This window comes from Priceomyces carsonii, assembly GCF_900007245.1.
Source record: "Priceomyces carsonii strain CBS4050 genome assembly, scaffold: Debaryomyces_carsonii_scaffold_6, whole genome shotgun sequence".
Classification (NCBI taxonomy): Eukaryota; Fungi; Ascomycota; class Pichiomycetes; order Serinales; family Debaryomycetaceae; genus Priceomyces; species Priceomyces carsonii.
Genome location: NW_026946679.1, coordinates 1138156 through 1150315, shown reverse-complemented (window position 1 = coordinate 1150315; position 12160 = coordinate 1138156). Strand labels below are relative to the sequence as shown.

At 36.3% G+C, this 12160-nt stretch overlaps 7 protein-coding genes across 7 annotated transcripts; 5 read left to right on the top strand and 2 right to left on the bottom strand.

Moving 5' to 3' along the window:
* Positions 1-819: 819 nt before the first annotated feature.
* Positions 820-1918, top strand: CAR1 (arginase; the record flags this gene model as incomplete). Its single annotated transcript, XM_062955757.1, has 2 exons — positions 820-829; positions 975-1918. The coding sequence occupies 2 exons, from the start codon at positions 820-822 to the stop codon at positions 1916-1918; spliced, it is 954 nt and encodes a 317-aa protein (XP_062812328.1).
* Positions 1919-2180: 262 nt separating this feature from the next.
* On the top strand, positions 2181-2969 carry PRCAT00005668001 (uncharacterized protein; the record flags this gene model as incomplete). The annotated part of the gene is made up of 1 exon (XM_062955756.1): positions 2181-2969. The coding sequence occupies one exon, from the start codon at positions 2181-2183 to the stop codon at positions 2967-2969; it is 789 nt and encodes a 262-aa protein (XP_062812327.1).
* Positions 2970-3166: 197 nt separating this feature from the next.
* On the top strand, positions 3167-3616 carry PRCAT00005667001 (uncharacterized protein; the record flags this gene model as incomplete). Its single annotated transcript, XM_062955755.1, has 1 exon — positions 3167-3616. One exon carries the CDS (start codon positions 3167-3169, stop codon positions 3614-3616), a length of 450 nt encoding a protein of 149 aa, XP_062812326.1.
* A 583-nt stretch (positions 3617-4199) lies between these two features.
* SFC1 (Sfc1p) lies at positions 4200-5135 on the top strand (the record flags this gene model as incomplete). The annotated part of the gene is made up of 1 exon (XM_062955753.1): positions 4200-5135. The coding sequence occupies one exon, from the start codon at positions 4200-4202 to the stop codon at positions 5133-5135; it is 936 nt and encodes a 311-aa protein (XP_062812325.1).
* Positions 5136-5717: 582 nt separating this feature from the next.
* PRCAT00005665001 (uncharacterized protein) lies at positions 5718-6410 on the top strand (the record flags this gene model as incomplete). Its single annotated transcript, XM_062955752.1, has 1 exon — positions 5718-6410. The coding sequence occupies one exon, from the start codon at positions 5718-5720 to the stop codon at positions 6408-6410; it is 693 nt and encodes a 230-aa protein (XP_062812324.1).
* A 65-nt stretch (positions 6411-6475) lies between these two features.
* On the bottom strand, positions 6476-8170 carry SLD1 (Sld1p; the record flags this gene model as incomplete). Its single annotated transcript, XM_062955751.1, has 1 exon — positions 6476-8170. One exon carries the CDS (start codon positions 8168-8170, stop codon positions 6476-6478), a length of 1695 nt encoding a protein of 564 aa, XP_062812323.1.
* A 144-nt stretch (positions 8171-8314) lies between these two features.
* SMC3 (cohesin subunit) lies at positions 8315-11926 on the bottom strand (the record flags this gene model as incomplete). Its single annotated transcript, XM_062955750.1, has 1 exon — positions 8315-11926. The coding sequence occupies one exon, from the start codon at positions 11924-11926 to the stop codon at positions 8315-8317; it is 3612 nt and encodes a 1203-aa protein (XP_062812322.1).
* Positions 11927-12160: the final 234 nt, after the last annotated feature.

Genomic DNA, 12160 nt, shown 5'->3' with positions numbered 1-12160 from the left:
ATAGCATAGTCTACTGTGCCACTTTCATTTGCTTCTCATAACAGTGGAATAGTAGAATGGTTGGTATTGTATCTGTGGTTTAAGAGAGTCTCCAGACACCAAAGTTTGTCTGATCACGCGTGCATATCTTGGGCTGCAGTCTCTGCTGAAGACGTTAGTTATTGTCACTGAAAGTAAATAAATCTTCCCCACAAATGACAAATACACAATTGAGCTTTAAAGCAATACCACCATAATGTAAACTTAAATAACTACGTTCGACGAAATTGACATCCTAGCTGATAAGGCTGATCGTGAGCAAGTGTATTAACACTTCTATATTAAAGTTCAAGTTATAACTAGTAATCAAAAGAAAGTCGCAGATGTTCTCTAAGATTGCAAATGGTCAACCACATGTTTACCTTTTTAAGGCTACGCTTTTGAATGTCTTTGCGACTGACCATAGAGAGTGATGGTCACGCTAGAAAGAGTTTTAAGATTGTCTTGACTCCAAATATTATCTGTCACGCCTAACGCTTAAATAAAGAACATCTAACATCTAGTAGTACCGTATTTATTTTCTTGTATACATCTCCCTATTTCTAAGTGTGTCATTGGGCATATAACGATGTGTCCGACTGATACTTCTGGAAATAAAATGACAGTGTCTATTCATCTGTCGGCGTCGCACTCAATTTCCCTCCAAGAAATTTCGGCTGAATATCAAAAACGACATTCGCGTTTACCTGCCGCGAAAGTGAGAAATATTTCCTGATGATAGGTACTATAAAGAAGCTGGCATCAGCTTCTTCCGTCCTACTTCTATTTTGTTTAAAAACCATGTCTGAAAGTATGTATAATAGTCAGTAGCTTTAGAAAGCGATAGCCAAAACTGCCCTCGCAAAAGCAAAAGAAAAGGATTATATATTGATCTTCTATTCTTATCGCTATCCTTTTATCTGATAATGCAACAAATACTAATAATAGCGGTTTAGTTGAACAAAAATTCCATCCAAACAAAAAAACTACTATTGTCACAGCACCATTCTCAGGTGGGCAACCAAAAGGTGGTGTGGAGCTTGGCCCAAGTTACATCTTAAATGCTGGCTTTGCTGAACAGATCAAGAACTTAGGTTGGGATGTCGAGGTTATAGAACCGTTAGAAAGCATTCAAGCAGAAGCTTCGAAGAGTGATAAAAAAGATAAGTTTGGTGTTAAAAACTCCAAACTTGTGAGCGAAGTTTGCAAGACGTTATATAACTCTCTCACATCGGTGAATAATGCTGGCCGTTTACCAATCACAGTAGGCGGTGACCATTCAATTGGTATGGCAACAGTGAGTGCTATGTTGGATCATAATCCTGACACTTGCGTTCTTTGGATTGACGCTCATGCTGATATAAACTCCCCAGTAACTTCGGACTCGGGTAATTTGCATGGTTGTCCAATGTCTTTCGTCATGGGAATTGATAAAGACTCATATCCACCTGATTTCTCTTGGGTACCTCAAAAACTTAAACCAAATAAAATAGCTTACATAGGATTGAGGGATGTCGACGATGGAGAGAAGAAAATATTACGGGAAAATAACATTGCTGCGTATTCCATGTACCATATCGACAAATATGGTATTGCAAAAGTTATAGAGATGGCCTTAGATAAGGTCAATCCTAAGCGAGAGTTTCCGATTCATTTATCTTACGATGTTGATGCAATTGATCCTTTTTTTGTGCCTGCCACAGGAACCAGGGTTGAAGGCGGTTTAACATTAAGAGAAGGTTTGTTTATTGCTGAAGAAGTTGCTCAAACTGGCTTACTTGGGTCCTTAGATATTGTCGAGACGAATCCATTGCTAGGCGAAAGTGATGCTCATGTTTTAGATACAGTAAGTGCAGCATGTGCAATTGGAAGGTGCGCAATGGGACAAACCTTATTATAGATACATGTATGCACAAATAAAATCTAGATAGTAATAAATGAACCCACAAAGTTCTGAACTTATGTAAGACTTTATGTTCCTGAAAGCTAAAGTTCATATTTATTATTTCAGTTCGTTTCTCACTTCGGTAATACTAGTCATTCAAAAGCTACTTCAGCCACATTACATAAGCAACATAAATTGATATTTAAGACTACAACTATAGCAACCAAGAATACTATTAAGAATATTTTACTGCAATTGATTCAAAAAGCTATTAAAAATGTCGACTATTATTGCATCAAACATCCCAATTACAGTTTCTCTTGATAAACTCCATGAGTTCTTTTCTTTCTGTGGAGCAATTAAGTCCATTACTCCGCTTGATAAGCTGGGAATGTCTCAAGAAGTTGAGGTAAAGTTTGAATCGGAGAAAGCACTTTCTACCGCATTATTATTAAACGAAGCAGAGTTAAATGGCACACCTATTCATGTAATGGAAGTTAAAAAGGATGAGCCTCCTGCCTACTCTGAAGGTAGCCATGTTGCGGAATCTGACAATAAAGTTCAGGATGCAACAAAGACAGGAGATGAAACATATGACGACATATCCCAAGAAGAGAAACCTAAGTATGCGATTATGGCTCAATTATTAGCAGGCGGCTATTCTTTGTCTGACAAAGTTATTGAAAAGTCAATCAAAATAGATAAGGAAAATGGTATATCAACTAAGTTTAAAGATTTCTTGACCAATCTTGACAGCAAATATATTCACTCTTCGGATCCCGATTCTTCAGCTAGCAAAAATATTTCTGCTGCTCAAGCCAAATTGGGAGAATTACAAAACAGTTTCGCTCAATCTAAGTATCAAGAGAAATTAAGTTCTTACTTTCAAAAGGCTTCCAATCTGCCTTATGGAATCAAAGTTCATGACTTTTACAAAAATTTGGCCAATGATGTGAAAGAAGTTCATGAAGAGGCTCTTAGATTGAAAGGCTTGAAAAAGGAAAAAGGGTTGGAAGATAACGTTGCTTCTGCAAACGCTGGTGCGGCTATCAACACTGTTAATTAGATGATTTTAGTAGTTTTTATAATTTTCTTATGTAATGACAGGTTGACGATTGTTCAGTTGATATAAAGGTGTATGTGTTTGTAAGCTTGTGGAGAAAGGGTGTACAAAAAAAAACCTTGCTTTTCCACAAGAACAAATTAAATACAACATTATTTAATATTTAATCAAATTTTATCACGGTGCTGCTCCTGAATCGAATGACTGGATTAAACTACTCTTATTCTTACAGATCGCACCAAAGTTTGAATTTTTGCGATCATCGCGGTCTTTACAAGTCAGACCAAATTTTAAACACTAAAATATTCAATAAGGGACAAGGCTGGGAGAAGAAATTACTTTTCTCAGAAGACACTCGAAAAGAAAACAACCTCAAAAGCTCATCATTGACAACTTCCTTAAAGACAATTTGCCGTTTTGATGAAGCCTTCTACTTTCTTCCAAATAATATCCCACAAAGAATATTTTGCAAAGAGACTTTTATAAACGAGCTTATCCATAATCTAATTACTGATATGCATGTAATACAACCAATGTTTCAGTATAGTAAGGAAATTATGAATTTCCAGGATAATACTTATTTAAGGTTTGTGTTTACTAATTTTTTTCAGTTTTGCGACCAAAATCTCAATTCTAAAATTTTGAGATGAAACTACAGTGCAAATCATCCTTTGATACTTCAAACAAGCAGTGTACTAACACCAACAGTCACGTATGTATTTATGAGTTCCTTAAATCAATAGGAAGTTCAAATATCGACAAAATTAGATTTACATCTTACATTGACTACTCAATTCGCTCCTACTTAATTTTTTTAAATTCACTTAACTTTACAAGGGAGATCTTTTCAAGACTTCCAGAGACTTTCATTTATACAGTTAAGTCATTTATAGAAAATTTGGGTAGTTTGCTAGAGTTGATTTTGAGCGATTCGGTATATTCCAACTTCGAAATAAACTATTTGCTTGTCTGAATCTGTCTCTAACACCGATACAAACCGTAATTCGATGTCGGCCGTCCTCTTGTTGGCATTTACCCCGGACTACGAGTTCAAAGTAATATGGCCGCGGATTTCGACTTTTGTGTCATTTCTCCGGATACCCGGAGAAATGGAAAGCTTCCAATTGTCCCCCACAAAATAAGTATAAATTCACCATCTTTTTTCCTTTACTCAACAATCGAAATCATTCAAGGAGTTCGTATATCAAAAAAAGAGACTAATAGACTTATAAAATGGGAGCTGAAAGTAAAAAGAAGGGAGGAGTCATCGATTTGGTTGCCGGAGGTACAGCTGGTTTGTTTGAAGCATTATGCTGTCACCCATTGGATACCATCAAGGTCAGAATGCAGTTGTACAAAAAGTCAGGTAAAAAGCCCCCAGGCTTCATCAACACGGGTATAAATATTGTCCAAAAAGAGGGCTTTTTATCCTTGTACAAGGGATTGGGAGCTGTTGTGATTGGAATTGTGCCAAAAATGGCCATAAGATTTTCATCCTACGAATTTTATCGTTCTTTATTATTTAATAAAGATGGGTCCATTAGCACTGGTAATACATTTATTGCAGGTGTAGGTGCTGGTATTACTGAAGCTGTTATGGTAGTCAATCCCATGGAAGTCGTTAAGATTCGATTACAAGCTCAACACCACTCCATGGCTGACCCATTGGATGTCCCTAAGTATAGGAATGCACCACACGCAGCATATCTTATTGTAAAGGAAGAAGGATTCAGCACCTTATACAGAGGAGTTTCTTTGACTGCTGCAAGACAGGCCACAAATCAAGGTGTCAACTTTACTGTCTATTCCAAGCTCAAAGAACGTTTATTGGAGTACCATAACATTGATGCATTGCCTTCTTACGAAACTTCATTGATTGGATTGATTTCAGGTGCATTGGGTCCATTGTGTAACGCACCATTGGATACTATCAAGACTAGGTTACAGAAGACAACGTACGCATCTAATGAATCAGGAATGGTTAGAATTGTCAAGATTGCTAATCAATTGATCAAAGAAGAAGGTATTCATGCCTTATACAAAGGAATTACACCAAGAATAATGAGAGTTGCTCCTGGCCAAGCTGTCACTTTCACCGTGTATGAATTTATGAAGGGGGTCTTGAACGGTGACTCGCCTCTCGTAAACTCAGAAAAGAAGCTTGGTTGAAGCTAGTGTTACCAAAAATTATATACAACGCTCTTCTAAATAAATATTCTTAAGTAAAAATAGAACACTTCTTTCACAACACAATTTCCAGTGAAGGATTTATCAAATCAAACCTCACGAGCACCCCGGAATGGGACTTTAAGGCTGACTCAGAGTCGGCTAAAAACAAGGGGTTAGAAGTCCGAAAACGGCGCGTTTTAAAATTGTTGGCAAATCTGTTTAAGAATGGAAAGTTATTTTTCACCAGAAGCTGATCTTCAAGATGTGTACCAGCCTAAATACCATCCTGTGTGTTTTAAGTATTAGTGAAATATGAACTTCGACTGAATAGCAAAAATTCATTCGATATCTATGTAAGGATGGGCTGTATATTGTTTATTCATTTGGAACTTGTCGCCGTATAATTATTTTTATGCATTAACACTGTAATTATGTTTTCATATTTATTTCCGGGTTGAGAATCCGCTCGAAACAACGATTTTCTGCTATGCTCATCGCCATCCAAGTTGATTTGAACTTCAATTTGACGTCATCACAAAATAGATTCAAGTTGATAATTTGTGAAGAAAGGTTACTATTCAAATGTTTGAATTTTCAGATCTACCAACACATATGCCTATCTCGTCTAGTCTAGATGGTTCGTTACAGGCAAAGTTGGCAGATCACGATGAAAGAGAAGAGCACAAAGAGCTTCGAATTGAACAAAATATAGTTGAAGAAAAAAGCGAAGAAGTAGAGCAGAAATCTCACTTGGAGATAAATAGAGTTCCAAATGAAACTCTCTATATTCCAGGTACTTCAATCTCCTTGCAAACAGAAGAAGACATTGCAAAGTGGATTGAAGAAAGGAAGAGACGATGGCCAACGAGAAAGAACATAGAACAAAAGGAGAAGATGAAGAGAGAGCAGGAGATCCAAACACCGAACTATTCAAAGCGGCATAATATTGAATCACCTTTACCTGAAAATCAAAAGAAGCAAAAAAGTGTATGTAAGTACTTTCAACAACATAGGACGTGTAGATTTGGAAAGAGGTGCAAAAATTTACATGAATTTCTGAGTAACTCCTCAGAGCTCTCTACGTCTTCAAAAGGTATTTCTATAAATGGTATTCGGACTTCAATTCCTCAGAGATTCAAAAATGACGTTAACGACAAATCTTTATTCAGAAAATTGGTCCAAAGGGACCAATTTGAGAATGAAAATAGCTTAATATTGGATTTTATTCAATTCCTTGACAGCAAGGGTTTCATTAATCCTGAAAATTCACGATGATTACGACAAATTTTCGCATAGTAGTATTTAGTACATAGCAAATGCAAACTTAATTATTTAGATATCTAATGGTCATGTTCCTTCAATTTTTTTGTAGCCTCCAACATAATTGAGCATTGTTTAGCAATATCTTCTAGTTTACTAAGTACAATCTCATTTCCCTGTCCAAATCCATAGATGGAATAATGCAAACCCACATCTCTGCAGAAATCGATAACAAATGGTTGAACCCTTCTTAAATTATGTCTAGGCATTCTTGGGAACAAATGATGGATGGCCTGAAACTGTAACCCACCATGTAAGAAATCAAGCCACTCAGGACAGTCAACATCCATAGTTGTTCTTATTTGCCTTTGAGGGAACGATTCGCTAACTCCCAAATCAGACGTTGACATAGCAAAATGAGACAACGTAATTTGAACATGAACTAGCATCGTTGCAATATGGCTTATCATCACATACCAAAGCTTTTCCCAAGGACCCTCTATAGTTTTGTAAACTATTAAATAAAAGAACCACCACATGAAAAATGACAAGCCAGCAATTTCAAAATATCGGAACCAAGCAGCTTTTCCTTGTCTTGGGCCTTTACCCTCAATTAAATGCATCCAAGAGAGCCTATAAAGATTAAACCTCCCAAAGCATAAAATAGGGTAGTACAAATATTCTTGAATAGGAATCATCAATCGTGCGACAGCATCCAAAGGCAAATACTTTTCGTAATACGTTGAATAGACATCCTCAAGGAGACGTACGCTAACCGCAAAAAATGGCAAATGTTGAATATCCGGATCATGAACAGGGTCATTTGTAATTAAATGATGAACATTATGGTTTCTCTTCCACCAGCCCAAACTCAATCCACCAATCCAACATGAGATAAGCATCCCAAAAAGATTGTCAATTTGGTAGTTATGGGTGATGGAAACATGCCCTGCATCATGGGCTATGAAAGTCATTTGCTGCCACGCCATTCCTAAAAGGATTGCACTTATCTTGTAATAACTCAATTTTAAAAACGAGAATGAAAAAAGAAGGAGACTCGAGATCTTGACGAGTTCTCTGAAATAAGACCAATAGTTGCATTTGTAAAACCCGTTCTTAATTAATATCTCATGCAAGTCGCTGTATTTATCTCTCAAGTATTGCTGGGTATTATAATCAAGTGCTGGCATTTTTAATACATCTTGTTGAGCCAACTTATTGTCATAATTTTGTATCAACAAATGTGGATCGATTATCACATCGCTTTTTACAGGAAATAAATCTTCCTTATTAGATTCAAGAACTAACATATTTTGAGGTATCGTTGCTTCAACTTTTCCACCAGGATAACCTAGGCCCTTGTTTTCGAATTCTAAGGAATTAATAGAACTTGCACTAGAATTTAATTCAGCTTCCGATCCTTCAGTAAGCAGATCATCTAATTTAACTTCTAACAATGAACCACTTTGTTGTACCGCTTTTGTATAAGTGGCCCCTTGAATTGGGGGTAATAAATTTTCCCAGTAATAGTCAATTTCTCCAATTTTCCAATTCTTGAATACATTAATTGCCTCTGTACTATGATACGCATTCATTTCATCTGTAGCGTCCCTACCGATCATATGGTGCACTGCTTTTTCACCACCAGGATGCTTTGGTAACCATGATGTTAGATTTAACACGTATTTTTTATATATCACGATAGCATTACCTTGCGAAATGAGCTCTATAATCCTCGAACGAGGAATAATCTTAGACGATCTATGACCTTTCATCAACGATGAGAAACGAACGTAAATAGAAGAAGAATAGATTACCAGATTACGTGTCATATCTTGTCAAGATTACTTGAGAATTACATGTACTGCATATTTAATTATATTCGAGGAAAAGCTGAGGCTGCAAATATGCAGACTTACTTAGCGACGTTGCTGACCTTCAATGAATGTCATTGCTTCATCTCTATTGATTTCTGAAACTGTGCTTACCTTATTGCTAAACATAACACCGTAAAACTTATCGGCGACTTGAAGCATTTCAGGTCTGAAAGTTGTGCAAATAAACTGAGCTGAAGACGCCAAAGAGTTAATAATAGACGCGACGGCACTTCTATATTGTGTATCCAAATTTGCATCTATCTCATCGAATAAGTAAAATGGGGCTGGATCACATTTTTGAATGGCTAAAATTAAAGCAATGGCACACAAAGATTTTTGGCCACCAGAAAGTTGTTCAATTCTCTGCTGTTCATCGTTTTTAGAATTGAAAGAAACTGAAATCGAAACACCAGTATAATTTTCCATTATTCGTTGTTCGTTCTGAGAAGCATCCAATTGTCTCACTTCATTATCGCTGTCAGATTTTTTTTGCATTATCAAGTGACCCACACCTTGGGGCACTAGCGCTTCAAAAACCTCATGGAAGCTTTTAGCAACTTGCTTAAAGCTCTTAGTTATAGCCTCATCTTTTTGAGTCTCTAAGCGCTCGATAAGATGCTCTATTGATTCTTTAGATCTTTCCAACTCGGCCTTCCGTTCAACAAGATCATCACGTTGCCTGGTAAACGTGTTATATTGCTCTAATGCTTTTTTATTTATATGCGCATACTTCAAGAGCTCATCATTTATTCCATTCAATTGGCTCAAAAGTTGATCAGATGTGATTTCAGCATAAATAGACTGTTGAAAAGCTTGTTCGGGCAATACGCCCAATTCGCGAATACTCTTCTGGAGCTCGTCCCGACGAGAAGCCAAAATAGCCTTTTTATTCAAGGTCTTTTCACTATCTTTTGAATACTTTTCTATTTTCCTAATTATTTGTAGCTGTTGCTCATTTGCATTTTTGAGTGTATCTTCACTGATTGAAATTTCTTTTTCTAGCCTCTTAAATTCGTTTAAAGCAGATTGATTTCTCAACTTAGCATCATTCATTTGATTTTGGAAAATCCCTAATTCTCCTTCTAACTCTTTTAATTCTTCTTCACTTAAAATGGTGCTTGACGACGCTTTCTCAGTATATAACTTCCTTAAGTGTGGTCCATAATTATTGCTTAGTTCAGATTCATAGGTAGATACGCCAGTTTCAACATCAGATAGTCTTGTCACTACCTTATCAAGGTCGCCCTCAAGAACCTGAATTTTCCGATTCAAGTCTTGCAATGTTTGGATCTCTTCCTGCGTCAATGATTGACCAAAACCTGATTTCATCTCACTTTCGTGCTCCTTTAATGATCTCTTAAACTTAAGAACAATAGAATCAACAGCAGTTAGGTTAGTTCTCAATGAATTAGACTCTTGTTCTAAATTAAAAATCTTACTCTTCAATTGAGCTATTTCAGATTTGATAGGCTCCTGAGAAGATAGTAGATCTTCCAAACTTCTTACCTTATTTTGTAACTCAGTATTGCATGCATTTAATCTAACATTTACCTCCTCAATTTGCTTAGAGCATTCATCAAGATCCTTTTGAACATTTGTGAATTCTTTCTTTTTCTTGATCTGAAGCTTAATAGCATCAATTCGTGAGCTTCTGTAGTCTCTGTAACCCCCAGATAGGACACCTTTTGTATCTGCTCTATCACCATCTAACGTAATAGCATTCAACTTGAACATTCTGGCAAGTTCTGAGCCGTTTTGTAAATCATTACAAACGATGGTCTTTCCAAAAACTTGGTTCATTGCCGCTCCAACTTTCTCATCATCAAATTTCAACTTTTTGATCAACGGAATGCATAGATGTTGAGTACCATCAGGATATTCAACTTCAGGAGGACTCAACCGATTTATTGGCATAAAAGTCACTCGTCCAGCTTTTGTTCTAGCCAAATCATTCATTATCAAAGCTGCGGTTTTGTCATTATCGACAACAACGTGAAATAAAGAATTACCTGCCACAACTTCGACGGCTGTCTTATATTTGTCACTCACATTAAAAAGTTCCACTAAGGGCCCATAAACTTTCTCTTGCAAATTCAATTTTGCGGCTACTTGCTTTACGGCCTCCAAACCTCTTGACTGAGAACGATTCATAGTACGATTGACAGAGTATTCCGCTTCAGTTACATCACGTTGAACCGAATCGCATATACTTCTATATTTGATTTCATCTCTCCAGAGAGACTTCCTTTTGTCTGATAACTCAGCACATTCTTTTCTTAAATTACGCACTGATCCTTGCAATTCTTTTAAAGTATTCTGCTTCTCTTCATTATTAATCGAATCTTCTAACATCTTAAATCTTACGTTAGCAGATGAGATTTCCAAATTTTTTTCAGCGATCTCTTGTTCTAAATGAGTTTTTAAGGACTCTTTCAGCTTGATCTGGCTCTTAATTGAGACACACTCTTTCCTTAGCCACGCATCTCTTTCTTTCTTTGACTTGAACTTCAGGAACCGGCTCAGCTTTGCATACAAAGAACGCTGAGCAGATATAAGTTCAGATAATTTTGTCTTTGTAATTTCTTCCTGCTTTTGCAAATCTAAGAGTTCTGGCTTGCGGATTGCAATCTCATCTTCTTGTTGCTTGATTAAACTCTTATAATACTGAATTGAGCTATCAAGGTTAGACGATTTTTCTTTGTAATTCTCTATCATGGATTTTAACTCATTCACTCTAATTTCCTTTTCAGAAATCGCTTTGAATAGACGATTGTATTCCAAATCGGTTTCTTCATTTTCTAATCTTGAAATCTTCAAAGAAGTTTTCAAATCATTTATAGTTTCAGTAAGCTGCTGGCATAACTTTTCCCTTTTTTCCAACTCTCCAAGATTTTTTTGTGATTCCGATAGTATTTCGCCGTAAGCTTGGTCTACTAAATCGAGCTGCTCATGTAAATCGTTCAATTCTCTATCAAATAAATTGAATTCCAAGATCTTCTTCGATTTTTCTAACGATTGGAACTTTTGTAGGTCTGCACTTTCTACTTCCAAATCTGATAATCGCTCATCTATTGATTGCAAAGTTTGATCAATTCTTTGCTTCTTGTAATTGGAATTATTCATTTCCTTCATAGATTCCTTAAGTTTTGATTCAAATACGGTCGCACCACTTACTTCTTTCAACAAAGTCAATCTCTCTGAATCTTTCGAGTTAGTTAATGCGGTAATTCTTCCCTGAGGGACAATATAATAGGGATTGGATCTCGAGAACCCTGCACTCTCTAATAAATTCATTATGTCCGATCTTGTGGCTGACCTTCCATCCAAAGAGTAGTCGTCCTTTTTCATACCAATAGTTCTTCTGATTGATATTTCTTCCTTATTGATCGGGAATCTGCCATCAGAGTTATCGAATATTATTTCAACATAAGCAGACATCACAGTTCCTGACCCTTCATGAATGAGGCCCTGTCTCTCTTCTCGTGTCATATGTGTATAAGCATCAGATAAAACAAATCGTATTGCAGCGAAAAAATTTGATTTACCTGAACCATTTCTGCCGACCACAACATTGTGCTTCGGTGACAACAAATCTATTACAGTTGTGTTCTTGTAAGTCTTAAACCCTTGTATCACAATTTTCTTAATATACATTTTGTTTTTGACTATCAATTAATAAGCTCAAATACAATTTCGACAAAAGGTTGTAAAGAAGATTTATTGTATTATTAAGTTTGTTTTCTAGACGCGTTTTCTGTTATGCTTATCGCGTTCAAGATCTATGATTTAATAATCTTTTTTATGATAAAAGAAGAAATTAAATCACCTGAGACGAGAACTCACAATGAAAACCTTGAGCCAACTCCAATGAAGTGTTACGGTTTCAAA